This window comes from Mercenaria mercenaria, chromosome 3 (genome assembly GCF_021730395.1).
Source record: "Mercenaria mercenaria strain notata chromosome 3, MADL_Memer_1, whole genome shotgun sequence".
NCBI classification, from domain to species: Eukaryota; Metazoa; Mollusca; class Bivalvia; order Venerida; family Veneridae; genus Mercenaria; species Mercenaria mercenaria.
Window position 1 is genome coordinate 50,102,888 of NC_069363.1, and position 21,789 is coordinate 50,124,676.

A 21,789-nucleotide genomic window follows, 5' to 3' on the forward strand; every position below is an offset into this window, starting at 1 on the left:
TTGCTTTCTTATTTTGCATACTTGTTAACCATCATGACCCCAGTCTGTAAAAAGGAGAAGGCAACTCTATCAAGCATTTTGACTGAATTATGGCCCCTTTTCGACTTAGAATAAATGTTAAAGTTTGCGTACCACCCCAAATATTTACAAAGTCTATTAAGATATTGCTTTCATAATTTGCATGCTTGTTTACCATCATGACCCAAGTCTGTAAAAAGGAGGAGGCAACTCTATCAAGCATGTTGACTGAATTATGGCCCCTTTTCTACTTAGAATATGCTTATTGTAATGTTAAAGTTTTACTAATTGCTTATATTATACTATATCAAGCATTGAGAATAGTCGAGCGCGCTGTCCACTGACAGCTCTTGTTTCATAGTCAGTAACTTTGAAATGCTTGTGATTAAAAGTGAGGTTTCGTGTACAATTTATCGGTTTAAAGTCCCAATTTGTGTTTTGTGCAGATATTGATATTTACAGTGAGACTGACAGTTCTATATGGGCATTCAACAAATTCCTTGGCCTTTATTGTGATAAGATTCCGCTTTTTGTTTTTGTTAGGCACATTTATGTATGGCGTTTTTCTAGATTTTGCCGGCGAAGGAAAATCCCAGCTGCCCTCCAGGAAGTATTTCAGTACGGTCAGGCACCTGGGTAGAACCACCAACCTTCAGTAAGCCAGCTGGATGGATTCCTCACATGAGAGAATTCTACACCTCAAGTAAACTGCAAAAATCAGTTAATGCATAAGATGCAGACTAAAGAAAAGAGAACTAGGTTATCAAGGACCTTTGCCGTACAGTTTCAAATACCATCATTTCCCATGTCGGTAATACTTAGGACAGCAGCAAACTCTAACCTTAGTGACACTGTATTCATTGATAACTAGATCAATCAAGACAAATCGAAAAAGGAACGCCTTGTTGACAACAATCTTCGAGCTGTTGTGAATGTTGTTAACACGGGTGAACACCATTTGCGTGATGATTGCGTGCTTCATAGTCAGTCAATTGCTTTTAATGATAATGTAGATAATAGCGAAAATAGCGAAAATATTCAGACAAAAGTCTATATAACAAGAGCTAAGCGAGCCACTTTCTAGCTTTTTTAAAAGCTATACTTGACATGATCTACACTGGTCGCAAAGGCAGTCGTGTCCAGCATAATAAGGGTTAACTTTCAGTTTCAGTTTTATTTATCAACTTGAACAGCACTGAATATCAACGCAACAAATTACATTAGTAACAGAGCATGAACAACAAATAGATACAGATTTACAACCATACTACAGACAAACAACCAAAAAGGACTAGAAAAAAAAAAGACTGTTGATCTTTGTAAGAAATGGCAGAATTCCGTCCAAACCACGACGGTATCGAGTCATTTGGTATATATAAAAGGGAAACTAACCCGATGGTATTACAGCAATGTCTGGACATGCTTCATTCCCCTATACCTAGAAAGCATGAAATGCAATGTATTTTAATCTAGATTATTATTACTAGTAGTACACAGTTTGTTATCTTTTGGGAAAATATGTTTTCAAAATTCATAATACACTAGGGATTTGCTTTCAGAAAACTATGATTCTAGTTGTAATAACAATAAATTGCACAATGTGTTTTATTGTATTTTTATTTTCAAATGGCTTAACAAAATATAGCAACAAAATTTTCAGTGTAGATTTCATGTAGCTTCTTCAAAATTTATTTGAAATTTAAATTTAAACTTTTGACCTGGGTTCAGTGATCGCGTGCACTGCATAAATAACGAAGTTGGTCGTCATGCCTCGGTAGCTATCTTTGCTCGGGATCTCTACAGAAAATACAATTTCAGTGTTCAAGGCCTGATCGATATAATAAATGAAACACATGTACATGCCTCCGAGCGACAGACATGGGACAAAGGCCTGTCACAGAATTCTGAAAAAACACATGGTTGTTAATGTAAAACCTCTGGCTTATTATTAAGTAATTATTAATTTTCTAACTAGACAAAATGTGGATATTAGACTTAGTATTAATTTTTAATTGAATGGAATTTATTTTAATTTAGTTCCATTACAGGTTATTGTTCAGTATGAACCATAGAACCGTGTTTACATGCGGAATAATTCGTTCTTATTCAAAGTGTTAAGGTTATACGTGAAGAAATAACTTGTCTTGTTTAGATAACTTTTAATCTGTTTTGGAGTGAATGGATATAGATTGACGCGGCTTATAGATAACACGTTCCATCTACATTCCTTATTTGATGAGGACATTGTGGTTTAATCGATCGAGGACATACCTTGAAAATGGGATTTCCACTCGGGTGACCTAATTGACAAGGTAACATTATACTACCTGTTTTCCTTTCTTTTTATCTAAATTTACATTCTTTGTCATCTTTTTATTTACACTTCTTCTGACATTAAACTGTTTAGCATGTACACTACCAGTACACCGTGAGCGTGTTACTACATTTGATTGTTATACCATAACTTCGGCGGATATGAGCGTGTTTTATGTTACTATAGGTATCTAAAGTTGGATTTTATAAACATTCTAACTAGAATAGTGTGACCTATCTTTATTTTAACGCATTTTGTTGAAGATTTTATCAGTGTCGGAATTTGTTGTAAATGGTGTAGGTAAGGTATTTTTGTAAAAAAAAAAATCTTACGGTAATTTTATTAACTTCATAGTTAACAGGGATGTATAGCGAAAATATATCTCCGAACAGAATTCGGACAGGAAAAGTGACTGACAGGTGCTGTAAGATGCAAGAATAGACAGACAGATAGGGATACAGATGACAGCTTAGAGAGACAGAGAGAGAGAGAGTGGGATACAGAGAAAGAGGGAGGGGTTAGGGAAAGAGAGGGAGTGAGAGGGAGAGAGAGAGAGAGAGAGAACTGAGAGCACAGAAACTGTGAAAGCAAGAATGAAAGGGGTGAGTCCTGATATGAATACGAATGATACGAATTCAAAAGTTCATTCCAAATATACTCGATGTGGGTAAGTAATCAAATTACTATAATAAAAAATGATAGAAGGGTGTCTTGGTTGTATCTTTCTCTCTAAGACAGGCTAACTCTCAAAACCAGTATGTACATAAATATTTAATGTTAGTTACAGAAATTTCAGGTTCATAACAGACTAACAGAAATGTAAACTTAAGTAACATTAAATTCTATAGAATGACCGAGGATTACGCTTTTTTATTTACTTTGGCATAATCAGCCATGAGTCATTGTCAAGTGTGAAGAATAAAAACGGAATTTTACAACCCAACCTTATTTATTTTTCATACCGTGAAAGCAGATAATCGAGTCCTTTCAATTAATATTAAACGACAGTGTTTGTTTATGGTTATATTGTCCAATAGTACGGTGCCCAGTTGGGACCATCGATGTTTTTATTTAACCCCATACATTGAAATCACGAACGTACGATGTTGAATGCCGAAATCATGATAGTGAAAATTCGAAACTCCGTTGGTGAATGTCGAAATTATGTCAGTGAAAACTACGGCCTTGAAGGAACCACGATAATGAAAACGCGATATTTCACCATATAGTACCAGTCGTGTTTTCATTCTCATTTCGAATTTCATTACTTTTTTCGAGCGTCCTAGTTAATTTAGATACGAACGCGATGTTTCAAACGGAATACCACGTATAAATGTACGGATGCTTGTAAGGGCCACATCAGTATTCTTTCTAGCTGGTAACTACCAGTTTGTATCTGGTTATTACGAGTTACTTACTGGTCATTGGTTATTACCAGATAATATAATTATAACTGGTATTTAAGCGTAAGTTTTAAATACTGTCTAGTTATAGCGAGTTACTAACTCTTTATTACTAGTTACTATCTGGTCATTGCAGTTACTCTCTGGTTTTTACGTGTTACTAACTAGTTATACCAATTAATAACTGGTAATTACCTGGTAATAACTGCTTATTACCAATTACTTACTTGAATTATGTCTTACTAATTTGTTGTTTCAATCTAGAAAGAATATTAATGCGGCCCCAATCCTTACCAGTTTACAGTTTTCTTGGGATGGGATGGGATCGGGTTGTAAGAGTTGTAGAAGACCTTCAGCCAGTGTCAAAGAATCGTTTTGTCTTCTTCCCTATATCGCAGAATATAGCAAACTATTTTTTTAGTTCTCTTCCAGTTTGTGATTTGTATATGCTATTTAGGCACCTTTCATTGTCGCTAGTGTAAAAATAAAGACAAATAAAATCAGCCGTTCCCAAGAAATATTTTTGCAATGATACATTTTGAAAACAGGCTATTCAAAATACAGTTTAAAAAATTCTATCATAAATTTTGAAGGTATGGGGTTACATTAAGATTCACCACGTTTTGTATATAAACTTAAATACAAACCAAGGTAAAAATGAAGTTAAAATGTAGATTAATATGCGGTCTATCCCTGCAGCAACGGTTATGAATATATTAGCCCAGTTTGTGCTTCAATTATTTTGGGAAATGTTTTATTTGTAAACGTAAACGAACAGACAAATTAAACTACGATTGATCATATTACGTAAACGTAGACGAATAGGAAACGAAAACAATTTAACTACCATTAATCATATTCTGTTAACGTAAACGAATAGAATGTCTTTTAGACCCAGGTTAAAACTACCGTTAATCATATTCTGTTAACGTAAACGAATAGAATGTCTTTTAGACCCAGGTTAAAACTACCGTTAATCATATTCTGTTAACGTGAACGAATAGAATGTCTTTTAGACCCAGGTTAAAACTACCATTTATCATATTCTGTTAACGTAAACGAATAGAAATTTATATTCTGCAAACTTAATTCAATAGAAGTTCGTTTGGACTCAGATAAAACTACGTTAAGGTTTCTTATTTGACTACGTTTGGTTCCCTGGTGCCTTGTAGTACTAAACAATCTAAAAGTGAGTTATTCATGTGTGTGGGTCTTTAACGTTGAGAAGTATCTCTGTGTCTCTTTATGAAAAAATATTTATTTATTTTTCTGTAAGTTCTTATTTCTAACATAAAGTCTGACATTCAAATATAAATGTTAGTTGTAATTGTAAAACACATTTTGACCCATTGAACCATAAGTCACTAGCTAAAAATGTTTTTGTTCCCGTGATTTATTATTTAATCTTCAAAGCCAGGTCTAACCTACATACAAGAAAGTAATAATACAAAAACAAACACACACAGACATGTCTTTATCTAAAGCATTAATGGCTAATTAAGATAAAATGTTAATATTTAATGTCATACAACGGACAAAGCAGTAAATATTTTGTATTCGTAAGCATGTTTTATACGAAAGTACAGGCCCAGGTAATAGAAAGAAAGATAAACTTGTTCAAACATGTAACTGTCAATAAAAAATTTAAGTATTTGCAGAAACCGCGTGTTCCATATGATAGGAAGTTTATCAAATTAACATGCACGTGCGTAGATAAGTTTATTCATTTATAAAACATAAAAATATAGCACTCGACAGGATAAACCTTCTTTATGATTGTTATGGAATCGACTCTCCCTGTTTATTCGTTCTGCAGCCTAAATTCATAGACTAACATATGTATACTTGATACTATAATAGCAATAGCGGATTCAGCCTCAACTTGCCCCCCCCCCCCCCCCCCCCCCCCCCCCCCCCCCCCCACTTTACAAAAGGAGAGTTAACATCTAACATATCTTCAAGTTCACCTACCCCTTACCAAAACTCTTGGATTCGCCTCTGAAAAATGAACAAGCACAGGCCTAGACTAGCTCCTAGACTATGGTATATATTTTATTTTGATTTCTAAAATTGTGAATGTAGCCAATCTATAGCCTATGTCCAATTTCATATAATAATATTACAACAAGTTATCTGCAAAATTTTGTGACAAAGTCTTTATTATCAGTCTAGTGGCTAGTCTAGCACAGGCCCTATTGTTACTGAACTTTGATCAGATATGACTATTTTGAAAGTATTCTCTGTTGGTTTTCTTAAAAACTGAGAAATGAGAGTCATTTTCAAAGTATATGGGTAAAAGCGTAAGTGAACCCGATCATTTTTGGGATATAATATGCTTCCTATATGTATCTATTTTCATCCTCACGAGAGAAAGATATATGATATAATTCTGATAACAATGATTTCATTCTAGAGTGAGGTCTGTATAAAATGATATCCATTGAATGAAACGTTACCAGGCGGTAAACACGTTGGGATGGTAGGCACGATTTCGTTCCTTATCATCTTAGACGCTTTTATTGCTGTTGTCTGGATCAAAATATGGAGTACCGATAGGTTCATAATTTTTTTTTTGTTAATTTTCAGGTAGAGAAACATAAAAAATAGGTCAGAGCATAAGGACCGCATTGGTATGGTAGGGCATTCGGGCCACCACGGTATGGCTGGGCATTCTCCGGTAAGTCGAAAGACAAATATTATAAAAAAAAAAAAATGCATATCACTTCAAAGCCATAAAGTAATCATGTAGGTCCTCAACAGTGACAGCAACTTTCAGGTTAAAAAAATGAAGTAAGACAATTCGATATCTGCTCATGATTCCGTTTTAAAAAATGCGTTGAAATTTTGTTATTATTATAATATCTTATGAGGTGAAATTGGGTTTTAGTTTCTTATTGCCTTATTTGAGCCGCACCATGAGAAAACCAACATAGTGCGTTTGCGACTAGCATGGATCCAGACCAGCCTGCGCATCCGCGCAGTCTGGTCAGGATCCATGCTGTTCGCTTTCAAAGCCTATTGCAATTAGAGAAACCGTTAGCGAACAGCATGGATCCTGACCAGACTGCGCGGATGCGCAGGCTGGTCTGGATCCATGCTGGTCGCAAACGCACTATGTTGGTTTTCTCATGGTGCGGCTCATTTCCTTTCCTTTCTTTTGCCAGTTTCTTCAGCTGCAAACCTCTGCTACACTGTTAGTACCTGAATGGAGCACTGAATCTATATATGGTTAGTTTTTTTTTTACATTATACACTGAACAAATCCTTTAAAATCGGTTAACTCAGTGACTGTCCGTGATTCAGCATTTCTTCAATCGCCGGAACCCCGCCGAAATTCGAAGGAAAATGTCAAGGAATTTGCCGATATTACAAAATATTTGCCAGTCTCTGTTTGTCTAATATCCAAATAATCACTCTCTCTCTCCCAGACATGTATCATTAATTATTCAAACTAGCATCCATCAGTTTTTGTGCAGCGTCTACTAATTCATTTACGAGAACATTTATTTGGCAGTTGTGCCAGGCCATGCAGCAATGGTTTTTCCTGCATTAGAAGCAGATACGTGCAGAGACGAAGGTCTTGATATGCAAAAAAAAGAATGTATTTCTTGTTGAAAGCCATCGATTTATACCAGAATATACCTAAAACTATCGAATGTAACGTGTAGACGCAAAGATATTTTAACAGTTAATCGGTCTGTTCAAAGCAGACAAGTAATACACCGGATAGTTTACTTCTACGCGTACATGTACAAATGCATATATTAGAACATCGGTATCTTTAACATCTGACCATGCTGTTTTTTTTTAGTTTGCAACACTGGCACATTTTCTAATGTCCTCTTTCGCGATTATTACATCTTTAGTATCAAATTGATGAAACTGTATCTCCATTACTGGAGAGTGATGTCATAAAATACGCCTTCCCGTGACTTTTTTTTTTTTTTTTTTTTTTTTTTGGAAAGTTTCGGGACTCCATCTTAGTCATACTGCACGTTAGTGACACACATCAATATCTGTTACAATATTCCATGTTTTGTTACAATGTAACTACTAAATTATGTATGATATTTATGTAATAATATCATTTATATTCGGTATAGATGGAAACTAATGCACTCGTTCTCCATTAGACTTTCTCTATACTAGTATTGCTAACATTGCCTTTGTACCATTTACAAAGAAATTTTATTTTTGTAAGATACACATTTATTAAATGATTTGCCCCGGTTAGTTGTAAAAATAACTATTGCCCGTGGACTAAAGGACCTGGGGTCAATAGTTTTGACTATTGACTGGCAAGTAATTCAGTATAAATTTTTGACGTGTATGCCCACCAAAAAGTGTTGCATATATACCAGCCGACGATTAAGATAAGGAGTTATATAATAATAACATTTATTTTCTATCCCTAGGCCTTATCGGAGCTATGCTTGCGGCGGTTGCAGCGTCAGTGACGTATGAGTGCCTTAGCGAGTATCTACAACATATCAAACGCAAAGCTCTTATAAAACGACACGGGTGAGTACAAGACGCAAACGTTTTGTTTTTTTTTTGTTGTTTTTTTTGTTGTTGTTTTAAATACTAAGATCGCGAGACTGATAGTATTTGTATAATCAACATTTTCTAATTTTGGATGTATTTTTTTTAGCTAAAGAAAATTGAGATCTCGAGTAAGTTCCGCCTCTTACCGGATTCGAACCCGTGACATATATAGGTTAGAAATGCACCATTTTTAGCTCCACTATTCGGAGAATAGGGGGGCTATTCTACTCGCCCCGGCGCCGGCATCGGCATCGGCGTGACCTTTCTTGGTTTTTCGGCAACCTTTGTTTTTCTGTCATGTCTTTGTTACTATTGCTTATATCTTACTGTAACTTCACATAAACATTGTTCAGCATACAAACAAAGTATATGCAGGGGCTCGGCCCATTATACCCAAGGTCAAGGTCACCAAGGTGTTATACTTGGGTTATTTTTAAGGTTAAAGTTTTTCAGCAACCTTTGCTTTTCTGTCATATCTTTGTTACTATTGCTTATATCTTACTGTAAGTTCACATAAACATTACCCATCATACAAACAAAGTACGTGCAGGGGCTCGGCCCATTATACCCAAGGTCAAGGTCACAAAGTTGTTATACTTGGAATTATTTTCATGTTTTTCGAAAGCTTTGTTTATAGACATATCTTTGGTACTTTAAAAGATAATGACTTGAAAATAAAAATGTTTCTTTATAATCATCATCTGCATGTGTGGTTACAATCCCCATAACTCTTATTGTATTTTTGACAGAATTATGCCCCTTTCATACTTAATGTTTTTTGGCAGTCTTCGCTTTCTGGATATAACTTTAGTACAATATAAGATAAGACTTGAAACCTTAAAAAATGTATCTTTATCATCATCATCTGCATGTGTGGTAACAATCCTTATAACTCTGATTTGTATTTTTGACCAATTTATGCCCCTTTCATACTTAAATTTTTTGACAAACTTCGGTACTATATAAGATAATGACTTGAAACTCAAATATGTCTTTACCATCATTATCTGCATGTGTGGTAACAATCCCAATAACTCTAATTTGTGTTCTTGATAGAATTATGCCCCTTGGTGTATCTTCCTTTTAAAAGTAGAGGTCTCTTATTGAGACATATATCCATTTTACTGTCAAATCGCCGAATAGTGGAGCGCGCTGTCTTACGGACAGCTCTTGTATTGCATGTACGTTATTACTAAGAACACTTTTAAGATGTAATGATTATGACAATAGTTCATTTGTTAAAATGTAATTGTCGATATTACTAAATATGTGTAATATAATTTTACATATGTATATCTTTGATATCGTAGAAGAAACAATTAATAAAGTAGCACAACCTTGTCCGTTTTAGTCAACCCATCTTGAGTATTTAAATAAATTTTAAAAAGGAGCAAACTATTATACTATACCTTGTTTGAAAGTTCCTAGTTCAGCGTTTATAGCGAGATGATTCATGCTTACTTTATAACCCAAACGTTAAGGGATGCTTCATTTCCAAACGTATTCTTGGTTAGTGTAAAGTTTACGTCGGGGAAACATCATTTCAGTTGGCGACGCCTTACTTCGTTGTTCCTTGTCGTTACATTGTGATACACATCCGCTCCTTACAGACATGGCTGAGCGTAATAGATCTTACTTGGACGAATACTAAGTCATGAAATGTATTACTATCTTGTTTCAGACCGGAATGCTGCGGGGCATCAGTGGTGACATTCGGTGAAAAACTAGGCCAGAGTATCATTCAGATGTTGCGCGTGGTATTTGCATATTTTATGATGCTGTGTGTGATGACAATGAATGTCTGGCTTCTGATCGCTGTCGTCGTCGGGGCATTTGTTGGTTATGGAGTCGGAAAGCCTCTTGTTGCAAACAGAATCGATGATTCATTTACCTCTCATGGTTACGATTCTGTCCCAGCCAAAGTTCACCGCCATGGAAATAACAAAAGCGAAAGGTCAAGGTCATGGAGATATCAGCCGATAGTAAAGCCGAATCAGGATTCGAAAACGAGGCAAATTGACCCAGACGATATATTCTTACCAGGCGTAGAGGAGCTTGATTCAACTTCAAAATACTCAAACAATGCAAGAAATGGTGCTGATATTGTGTGGATACGCAGAAGTTCTGAGGAGCTTCGGCAAAGACCGAGTGAGATTTCGGATGTGTTTGAAGATTCCGACATTCAGTTAAGAAGTCAAGATGACACTTTGAATTTTGACAGTATTAGATCTGAAGGTAGACATTCATCACAGTCATCCAGCCGCTTCAGATCTACAAGTAAAGTCATCAACGATTCATTCAGATCATACAAAAGTGAAAGTGAAATGAGAAAGCATAGCACGAGCGCAAATACAAGTTTGAACGTTAGTTTTGATAGTCAGATGATGGATAATTCAGACAGACGACACAAAGAGTCAAAATCCAGCACTAAGAAGGTAAACAGGACTACGTCTGCTGCATCCTCCAGCAGATTCAAACCTGTAAGTCGCGAAATCATGAGACAGATGTCATTTAATGACGACCTTAGCTAGTATACATATGTGCATATTCATATACAAGTAATTGTAAAAGTGCTGCAATGTTGAAATCAGCGATGCAAGATTAGTCATTTGCATATTTTCAGGTTAATGACCTGATTTGAAACAGAGTCAAAGCACTTTGTTTCACTCTACCTCCAGTACAGTAGGGAATTTCAGCCCAGCATCAAACGCGAGTCCAGTACCCTATACAATATACCTTCTCAAAATCCTAAGGAAAAGTCATGTTGCATATTCTGAGAGGCGCTGTGTGTGATGGAGCATAATCTTTGGAATAATGCTGACAATCCCGCATAGGAATATCCTTATCGAGATACAGTCAACCCTGTTCTAAAAACGCATGAAAAAGTACGCCCGTGATGAAATAATGCACGGAGGGGCACCTCGGGTCTTCCTCCACCATCAAAACTTGAAAGGCACCATAATTATGACCTATAGTTGTGCCGGTTCGAGGTCAAACCCAACATCAACAACGTTGACGTCATACCTGTCTTGACTGTAACAGCCCGTTTAATTAATGCAGTTGAATCTATTATAAGAGGCATCGTTTTGACAAAGATCACTTTTTTCCGAAAGGCGGTCTTTGCAGGCAAGTTTAACTGTAGTTACTGTTCTTAAGTCATAAAGTTTCTATGTTTTATACATCTTTTAAGTTTGTTTGCAGCCCTGTAATAGCCACTGTCTACAGAGTTACTTAATAATTGTGCAAGGTTTTCTTTTTAATTTATAATTAGACTCATTTAGTTAGATCAGATACTTCAAAATTAATCATAGCAGATGGTCCGTACATCTGTGCGTATAAAGTAACCGTTCTCCTGCGAATAACCTTTCTGAAACTTTAGTGGTTTTATAATACTTAAATAAACTGATAAATTAAAAAGTTGATACATTCTGCAGTCGTTTATCATGTTAAGCTAAAAATCCAAGTTTGAAATACCATAGTGTGCCAGTTGTATACCTTTATATAAACACCCAGTCATGCAAGAAGTCTAAAAACTGCCGTAAAATTTATCATGATAAAGTATGTCAAATGTTTTACTCCACATAAATAGTGTTGCAAGTGTTAATTTTCATTTTTACTTAATATTGCTTGTCCTTTTGCAATTATTCACATGTAATATATACACCATAAAATGGAATTCATCCATTGTTAATTTTAAATATTTGATTTTGTAAGCAGTATTGATATACGTTGGCCGAGTTTAGCAAAGTATCGTACAAAGTATGTTTGAGAAGCGTAATAACATATGAAGAGATTTGATTGAATTCCAGTCAGAATTACGTCCCCTTGGATAACTTTTGTCAGAGGTATAATAGCCAGTAACATGTCAGTATTTAACAAAACTGTATTTTCGTAATATGTTAATGCGACTTTGTTTTTTTAAAAAAAATGGTTTAATCGGAAGGAAACAATGCCTTAATTTTTATAAATGTTTGCAATATCTGTATTTGTGTTCACAACTTTGTAAGACACAATTTTTTTATTTGCTCTATTAGGGAGCCTTATTTTATATGAAATTTAACAAATTGATTTGTCTTCGATTATTGTTGAAAATACTACAGACAACTTGTAGTTTTAAACAGAAGAAGTATACGATAGTTTTTTTCCCTAATATTTAAGGATTTGCAAAAAATGTTAGTAATCATTTAAATTATAACCTATGATGAAAATGATAATTACAAAATCCGTACTTGATACAAACTTTATGATAAAACTGTGAAAAAATGTGAAAACAGGCCCAACAATATCAGAATAAATATCGAAAATCAGTCAAATAATTATTTGAGTTTACAGTTTTTCATGAGCATGGTATCAAGTACAGATAAATTCTTTGGATTTTGCCTCAATGTTTTACAGCTTGCTGAATGTATGATACTGACCGGAAGTCGCTGAATCACTTAATATGTTAACTTTTTATTTGAGAATTTAATGCTATTTTTGTGCGTTAGACGGGTATAAACCACATTGGGACTTCTTGAAAATCCACGAATCGCGTTAAGAAACATGAATGCGTGTCCCTTTAAAATACCTCAAAGACACGGGCTATGTCTCGACAACTTAAATAGATCTTGCGTTTTGCAAGTGGGAGGCAGATTAAACCACGTGAAAAACATTCTCTTATCCATGATCACGCAAATACCAAATCCAGGAGCGTATGAGTTTTTCATTATCTTACATATATTTCCTGTACTTTTTAATGTGCAATATTTTGTAACATGCATTTTTATACTCTCGATATGTATATTTATATATGAAAATAATTTCATGAAATGCTATAAAGAAATAAATTTTATATCGTGATGTCTCTTTTATCTGTTTAAATGTATTAAGCACTGTCATACTCAGTATAGCATGGGAAGCCGTTGATCATATTCGTGCTTTGTCAGAAGAAACCATACTTAATGTCTATGCATTAAAGATCCCACTTAATCTGCGCTAATTAGTGTTAATTATCATTCATCGAGTTCCTGATATGTCAATTTGCAGGTAGAAAAAAGTTAGAAATTGTCAGACTGGATTCCCAGGCTATACTCAGTACAGCCTAGTCCCGATCCGACACGCAGCACCTAAACATTTTATGGCCGCCACGCAGCATCTAAACCTTTTATGGCCGCCTCGCAGCACCTAAACCTTTGGTGGCCTCCACGCAGCACCTAAACAATTTGAGGCCGCAATGCAGGATCTAAATCTTTTGTAGCCGCCACGCAGCACCTAAACCTTTCGTGGCCGCCACGCAGCATCTAAACCTTTTATGACCGTCACACAACACCTAAACCTTTTACGGCTCCCACGCAGCAACTAAATCTTTTACAGCTCCCACGCAACAACTAAACCTTTTACGGCTCCCACGCAACACCTAAACCTTTTCTGGCCGCCACGCAACATCTAAACATTTTTCGGCCGCCACGCAGCAACTAAACCTTTTACAGCTCCCACGCAACAACTAAACCTTTTACGGCTCCCACGCAGCATCTAAACCTTTTACGGCTCCCACGCAACACCTAAACCTTTTACGGCTCCCACGCAGCAACTAAACCTTTTACGGCTCCCACGCAGCATCTAAACCTTTTACGGCTTCCACGCAACACCTAAACCTTTTTCGGCCGCCACGCAACATCTAAACATTTTTCGGCTGCCACGCAGCATCTTAACCTTTTACAGCTCCCATGCAACAACTAAACCTTTTTCGGCTCCCACGCAGCATCTAAACCTTTTACGGTTCCCACGCAGCATCTAAATCTTTTACAGCTCCCACGCAGCAACTAAACGTTTTACAGCTCCCACGCAACAACTAAACCTTTTTTTCGGCTGACACGCAACAACTAAACCTTTTTCGGCTCCCACGCAGCATCTAAACCTTTTACGGTTCCCACGCAGCATCTAAATCTTTTACAGCTCCCACGCAGCAACTAAACGTTTTACAGCTCCCACACAACAACTAAAACTTTTACGGCTCCCACGTAACATCTAAACATTTTATGGCTCCAAAGCAGCATCTAAACTTTTTACAGCTCCCACGCAGTAACTAAACCATTTACGGTCACCACGCAACAACTAAATCTTTTACAGCTCCCACGCAACAACTTAACCTTTTGTGACAAACCACGCAACAACTAAACCTTTTTTCGGCCGCCATGCAGCAACTAAACCTTTTACGGCCACCACACAACAACTAAACCTTTTACGGCCACCACGCAACAACTAAACCTTTTACTGCCACCACACAACAACTAAACCTTTTACGGCCACCACGCAACAACTAAACCTTTTACGGCCACCACGCAACAACTAAACCTTTTACGGCCACCACGCAACAACTAAACCTTTTACGGCCACCACGCAACAACTAAACCTTTTACGGCCACCACCCAACAACTAAACCTTTTACGGCCACCACGCAACAACTAAACCTTTTACGGCCACCACGCAGCATCTAAACCTTTTACGGCCACCACGCAACAACTAACCCTTTTGTGGCCACCACGCAGCATCTAAACCTTTTTTCGGCTCCCACGCAGCACCTTAACATTTTGTGGCCCCCAATTGACACTTAAAAACTGTCGTTGTGATAGAAAGAAGTTGTTTGGAAGCGTAGAATGCTAAATACAGAAATGAAATAAAGGTGATTGCAACAACAGTGTTGGACTACAGAGATCCCAATATTTAGCACGATATTGTTTTACAAGATAATCGCATAATACGGGATACCATTCTATATGTATGTTTTGCCTTTATGCTGTTTACATGTAATCAAACAGTGTAATTATGCGTACGTTAAAGTTTTGTTTGCATATTTTACTTCCAAAATTGAAAATATATTCAACATTTTCAAAAGGTATTGTTTTACAAAAGTTACTCGAAATGACGTCCCTCTTCACTAATTTTACCTTTCGCGGACTCAGTGTTTCAAATATCCCCAGAAGAGAGTCTTGGAAAGTCAGTTTAGGATCAAAATGTTGCACAAACTTATCGGTTCGGCACAGACGAAATAATATGTTTCACAAAAAAAGGTAGAAAGGATTTCAAAGGAAGCCGTATTTTTCTATATTACTTCGCAAAAAGATATCACACGTTCATGTTAGGAAAAGAGACAATATTTTATTTCTACAACTGTAATAAGCGGGTCCTTTTGTTTATATATCATCTCCCCTTGATTGTCATTAAAACAAGGTCAGGTGCTCCACTTTGAATAACAGGTAGTGATTTTAAGACCTTAACCTATTGATCTTTTTGTTGCATTGATAGGTTTAAAATTTGGAAGTGGCACAGATTAATACATTTAAGGCTTATTCAAAAGTAGGTAATTTAAATGGTTATGTCTAAATCAATCACTTATGTATAAGATCATAATCTAGCGGTCTTAATAGGTATGCTATTGTGAAAAAAGATCCCGTGAGATCGGATTTTTATTATTGAAGTTTTAAAACTAAATGTTTACATTAGAATTATGAGATAAAGCAGGTGCGGATTTGGGAGTCACAGCACTTGGGGACGAAATTCTAATTTTCTCATTAATTTCAAATGGTAATTTGTTTTGCCAGATGTCTAAAAAACTGTAAAGTTTAATGAATACCAAGGAATAAATTGTAGAGTTACAAGACATGGAATGTTTGAATACGATTATTGCGATCGCGCCCCAAAGTAAAATAGTACGTGAGCCGCCCATTGATATTGAACCGCATTTAGAAATGGCGATAAGAAAAGCTTACTTTTATTGAAATTGAGACGCATAGAAATCGCTGCTCTTAAATCAAGTGGACATTAAAGTGATAAAACATCAAAAACAACCCACAGACTGTATACTGAATCTGCATGATATTATATCAAAATTTTCTCCACGGATTGGGGAACTGAAATGATGGAGGAACGTTTTTAAATTTGAAAATTACAATGGAATTAAAAAGGGGGGATAAGCTCTGGAATTAAGGTAAGTAATTCTATATTCTCAGTTTAATTTTCGACTAAAAATGTAGATTTTACAATGTTTCCAAAGCAAGTTCTTAAAATCGTGTGTAAGCAACGAGTCGTATATGCACTAAAGGCTCTAAATGAATTATCGAATTAATTCGTGACATCTTTACACGAAACTGTTCTAAATACCGCAACCACATACTCCACCACCATCCGGTCAAAATATATCTAGCCTATATAATCTAAACAAACAAAAAAGAATCGATCATTAAACATGACCCTCATAAGTCATGTTCAGTAACATGTTTTATTAAATTATATACACGTTTAATGTGTTTTTTATCATCGTCTGTTCTTAAATGATAAAAGGGATGTAGCTGTTCTGAACCCATGTTACTATAACCTACTCCACCTTTATATTATGAACCAACTGTACCGCATAAATTAGTTCAACCCATTCCGAACACAGGTGACTATTCACCCCCCAAAACACCAGCCCATGTCTTAGGCTTAATTTAATCATACATTTTAAATCATGTTAACTTTAAAATCTTCGTCTGAAATTTTGAAAGAAAAAGATTTTATCTTAAATAAATTGTCTGTCGACTTCGGTATTTAACTTTGCTTGAAAAAGAAAAATATTGTCGTACGAGCTTACCTTTTACTTACGTAGTTACTATTACTTACCTCGTCATTTTTCGCTCGAAATACCTTCAAAACTTTGTTTACAACTTTGTTATGGTATATGTAATTGCAATAATTACTTGAGCGTGCAGGAAACCACAGTGGCTTTGCGCAATGATCAGACAGCTGCGATGCGCAGTTTCAGATCATGCTGTTCGCTAACAGTTCTCATTCATAGGCTTAAAATGCGACAGATGAGCTGACCAGACTGGATGCGCAGGTGGTCTGATCCTTTGGTTCGACACCAATTTGTTTTTCATGCAGCTCACTAATAATGCTTCTTTTTGACAGAAAAAAGTACTTTTCTTCAATGCCTTTGAAAAGACCGTTTTTGTATTAGATTCGCGTTTCACTGTAATATGATTTTAATTAAAGCCACAATCAGCTAGGAGAGCGGACAAATTACGACAGGTTACGACTAAAACTGAGCCGAGCCATGAGAAAACCAACATAGAGCGTTTGCGACCAACATGGATTCAGACCAGCCTGTGCATCTGCGCAGTCTGGTCAGGATACATGCTGTTCGCTGTCAAAGCCTATTTCAATTAGAGAAACCGTTAGCGAACAGCATGGATCCTGACCAGATTGCGCAGATCCATGCTGGTCGCAAACCCACTATGTTGGTTTTCTCATAGTGCGGCTCAAATCACATGAAATCTTACAAAGTTTTTTTTTTTATTCCACAAGACCTGGATAGTATTGGTTTGTCCGAGGACCGATTTCTGTCGTGGGGAGCTATTTGATCACTTTCAAAACATCGGTTGTACTTTGTTGTAGTTGGTCTAAGGTGGTCTTAACACTCAATCGATTATTGTGCCACAAGTCGTAAGTGGTGCTACGTTGTCGTGGCAGATAGTGCGACTTTCAAGTCGCCAATTCACACGACCAGTCATACCAAGTTGAACGATCGACCAGTCGAGACTTGTCCGTGACAGTTGTGGACAGTCTTGAGTGGATTGTAAGACAAATTTCTCAAGGTCTTGTGACCAGTCATGCTATTAGTACACTGACTAGTCTGGGATAGGCCTTATTGTATGACTGCTAGAGTGATATTGCAGAAAAAAACTCCACGATCGGACCAAGACCGCCTCAGGTCGCACGACTGATATGGTCGCGAGTAATTTCAGCTGCAGTGTAACTTGGGCATAAAATGTTCTAAAATTGTCGGTCTGTCTCAGAGAGACGGTATTATTATAAAAATTAGTGAAAACTCCAAGCACTTCCAAAACCAAGAAACCTCATGAAGGCGACGATGAAAACCTAACAAATAGAAACAGAACTTTCAAAGCAAATATAATCCTCCATCATCCAACATCATAAGTATTCTATGGCAAGGAAAGGAGCAATGTGGCTTCCATTTCCGTGTCGCATTCTAGCTTTTCGAAAAGGTACATTGAGAACATGCATAAACTAAAAACAAACTAAGTCATGATTATTGAATGATTGTTTATTGCAGTTAACTAGATTACCTTTACTTATACAATAATTCTTCAATTTCTTTGAATTTCAGGGAGTTGTAAGCTAAATTTGATCACTTATGATGGAAGTCCTAAAACGAAAGATTGGAGAAAATAAGGCAGCCATCTTGCGTGACCTTGACCTCACTAGAGATTTACTTGCCGCCTTAACGAAATACGAAGTCGTCAACATTACGGACTGTGTGAAGTTACAGGTAATGGGATAAACGTTATGCAGTCAAGGTTTCGTTGTTAGTTGTAAGCATGGTCAGAATGTTACTGATTAGATTAAAGGTCATATAATCATAAACAAGATTAAAGCTATTATAAAATAAACTTTAATTATAATAAAAACCTGATGAAGGAATATAATATTTGCACAGCTTTAAGTCTTTTCTTTCTCTTTATCTTGTACCTGATCATTACCTAATATATACCTAGATCTTAGTCATATGTTAAAATAATTAATTAATTAACTAAGAAAAATATTTAAAATCAATGACTTGCTTATATTTCTAAATAGTTATTTAATTAAAAAATGACGTATACAACCAATAAAATTGCTTTCTAACAGCATAACACACAAAGTGTCTGTAACAATATTTTGTCGTTAGGTGATTTATAATAAAAATTTATAAATAAGCGGTGCCATTTTGGCTACATTAAAACTGAATATTTTGAAAATCAATTTGAATGGTATAAACGGAAAACATATAATGGAAAAAAATAAATATGTACAATTAATATAATTGTCTCTTTAAAAAAAAAAGAACACATGTGCAAACTACTCTTTACAACACAATACATGGCAGAAATTTATCTTAAATTTGTTATTTCTATTTTTTCAATTTAGCAAACTGAAGACAAATCTGCTAGAAACTGCGCCTTTTTGGACATCATAGTTGGCAGAAATGATGACGAAGCCGTCTATATTACTCTGATAGAATGCCTACAAAAATGTGGACAGAGAAATGTGGCAGCCCTCTTCATCGATGTGAGAGAAGAGATGCAGATACTGAGCCAAAGTAAATTTGTTTTCAGTTATTAACTCGAAATTAGGATATCAAAGATGCGCTGTATTGGAGAAAAAGGAATTGAAACATTGTAAATCCTAATTATCAGAAGGAATTTTTTGTTTCAGATTTTATTAAAACATTGAAAATCACATAATTTAAATATGTATATTGATCACCAGAACAAAACAGAATTTATTTATCGAAAAGATTAAAATTACTTGCTGGTTTACACACGTGTATAGAGTATCTCTGTATAAGTGAATGTCCATGAAGGAATAACGCATGTTTTTTTTTTCGTGTAATAATATATGCAGAATCCCGAGGGATTGGTCGGTACCACAGCTCGGTAGGGCAAAGGTACCAGTTTATCGCAAGGGATTCTGAAGATGTTATAAATTGTGAGGCCGTAATACAGTGCACATGTAAAGAGTTTTTTAACAGCGCGCGAGCGCGTGAAGCTCAACTTTGCTCTCCTGTTAAACACTTCCTGAAAACGACAAAACAGAAGTTTTAACCCTTATTATGCTGGACACCACTGATTCTGCATTTGCGACCAGTGTAGATCATGACCAGCCTGTACATTCATGCAGTCTGATCATGTCCTACACTGTTCGCCATTCAGTTAGTATCTTTTTTGGTATGCACCCTTTTTTACAGTTAGATCTAATAGTACTGTCCAAATTGAAAGATGGACAAGTTCATTATAGAAATTTAGCAGGGTAAGGGTTAAACTATAGTAAATGTCACGTTTGTTAAAATTGTCAAGTAACGTAATCATATGAGTAAATCCAGTATGTGTGATAATGCTTACAAATTAAATTTTTAGCTAAAAGTCTATATGGATATCAATTCAATGTTTTACTGAATGATGCATTTCAACATTTCAGTTCAGAGTAACCTAGACGAACAAATAAAACAGATGAATGACTTCCTAGCAACAGAAGAACGTCGAGCGGGGATATATCTAACAGAATCGCCTGCGGATGACGATAATGAAAAACCTGCACTGTCTGAAACTGAAGTTTGGTCTAAAGTGCAAGAAAGTCTTAAACGTTCCCAACAACAGCTGAATCGATGTCAGGCCGTTATCCAAAAACTGCATCAAGACTGCGAAACGGTTGCTAAGCAGAATGCCGATATTGTGGAACACACTAAAGAATGTGACGCTAAAATAAAAGCGGTATTGTCGTATGGTCGACAGTCTGCCAAACAGAAAACGGTTCCAAAGAAAACTCAAGATTTATTTGCAAATCTAATGGATGATATAGAGAAGTTAGTGAAGACTCGACGAAAGGTTTTGGATAAAGAGACGGAAGGAAGGAGACATTCAACAAGAATTGTTAGACAGTGTAGAGATTGGGTTGAAAGTAGATGTGTAACACTTAAGAAACTGAACAATCCTTCGGGTCAAGGTGTTCAAAGAACTTTAGAAAATGGAATTGGGGAAGCAGCTGTTAATGTTCAAAGAGCGGCGCCACCTACAAATGACAATGCAATTTTGTCAATTCTTGATTCTCTGCAACTTTTTGAAAAAGAATTACAAGAATACGTTCATCAAGAAATTATTCTTTCGGATAAATTCAGAACTGAAATGAGAAAAAAACATTTACAAAAGAAATTGCATGGTTTCAACATACAAGGGATGACTGAAATCGAAAACGCGTTGCACAATTTAGAGAAAAATCCCGAATCTTTTCAAGATAATATAGCTGCAATTAAATGTTCAGTTCGGGAAATCAACAGAGAATATGGAGAATGCGTTAGTTATTTAAATAAAGTTGATCCAAACAGTGATTCAGCTAGCAGTGAATCATCAAGCTCGTCTCCAAAACCTGCTAGACGAGACAATAAAGCGACAGCGCGGAATTGGCCTGGAAACTTTAAAAGAACAGCAAACTTTGGAGGCAATTTGACTAGAAGCCTCGACAATAATCTTCACGTCGCTGGTCGGGAAAGAACGGAACCTAACCAATTATTGAACAGAATAAAATCTTTAGCAACCAAACATGAAGAGTTGAAAAGTGAAGATCTAAATTTAAGTTCTAAATACAGGACTGAGATATCAAAAAGGAAACGAGACATGGACATTGTCTTACAGAAAAAGGACGACCAGATTATGAGGCTTCAGACTGACATTAAAGAAGTTACAGCTGAGAAAGACAAATATAAGAAACTGTATAATGACACAAAGATCGGCTATCAGAGAAACTACGAAAATAGTTAGATCAACCAACTAAACTTAAATTGCAATTAATGTTACTAGAAATAAAAACACAGATTTGAGAAAACCAAGTCATATTCTAAGTATGTCATTGTTGGTGGAATGTTACCAATGCATACTGATGTTACAATTTTATACAACAAAAATGTACTACATGCATATATTTTAATACATATGTCTA

The 21,789-nt window shown here is 35.9% G+C and overlaps 2 protein-coding genes across 4 annotated transcripts; both read left to right on the plus strand.

Annotated features, from left to right (window-relative positions):
- The first annotated feature begins 1,890 nt into the window (after positions 1 to 1,890).
- Positions 1,891 to 13,119, plus strand: LOC123524866 (uncharacterized). 3 transcript variants are annotated; one of them, XM_045303392.2, is made up of 5 exons: positions 1,891 to 2,330; positions 6,322 to 6,412; positions 6,900 to 6,963; positions 8,151 to 8,256; positions 9,962 to 13,119. In XM_045303392.2, exons 2-5 carry the CDS (start codon positions 6,368 to 6,370, stop codon positions 10,809 to 10,811), a joined length of 1,065 nt encoding a protein of 354 aa, XP_045159327.2. In that variant the 5' UTR covers positions 1,891 to 2,330; positions 6,322 to 6,367; the 3' UTR covers positions 10,812 to 13,119. The 3 variants fall into 3 exon arrangements, with proteins under 3 accessions (XP_045159327.2, XP_045159328.2, XP_045159326.2); XM_045303393.2 differs by lacking the exon at positions 1,891 to 2,330 and adding an exon at positions 2,380 to 2,518; XM_045303391.2 differs by lacking the exon at positions 1,891 to 2,330 and adding an exon at positions 2,473 to 2,632.
- A 2,365-nt stretch (positions 13,120 to 15,484) lies between these two features.
- LOC123524867 (uncharacterized) lies at positions 15,485 to 21,611 on the plus strand. Its single transcript, XM_045303394.2, has 4 exons — positions 15,485 to 16,246; positions 18,425 to 18,586; positions 19,225 to 19,396; positions 20,275 to 21,611. Exons 2-4 carry the CDS (start codon positions 18,452 to 18,454, stop codon positions 21,609 to 21,611), a joined length of 1,644 nt encoding a protein of 547 aa, XP_045159329.2. The 5' UTR covers positions 15,485 to 16,246; positions 18,425 to 18,451.
- Positions 21,612 to 21,789: the final 178 nt, after the last annotated feature.

Excerpts from the sequence above, each read along its gene's own strand:
- LOC123524867 (XM_045303394.2), top strand. The coding sequence starts at position 18,452 with ATGATGGAAGTCCTAAAACGAAAGATTGGAGAAAATAAGGCAGCCATC. Across the intron at positions 18,587-19,224 it reads CGGACTGTGTGAAGTTACAG|CAAACTGAAGACAAATCTGC; the intron begins GTAATGGGATAA and ends TTTTCAATTTAG. Across the intron at positions 19,397-20,274 it reads GATGCAGATACTGAGCCAAA|TTCAGAGTAACCTAGACGAA; the intron begins GTAAATTTGTTT and ends TCAACATTTCAG.
- LOC123524866 (XM_045303392.2), top strand. The coding sequence starts at position 6,368 with ATGGTAGGGCATTCGGGCCACCACGGTATGGCTGGGCATTCTCCG. Across the intron at positions 6,413-6,899 it reads GTATGGCTGGGCATTCTCCG|TTTCTTCAGCTGCAAACCTC; the intron begins GTAAGTCGAAAG and ends TTCTTTTGCCAG. Across the intron at positions 6,964-8,150 it reads GAGCACTGAATCTATATATG|GCCTTATCGGAGCTATGCTT; the intron begins GTTAGTTTTTTT and ends TTCTATCCCTAG.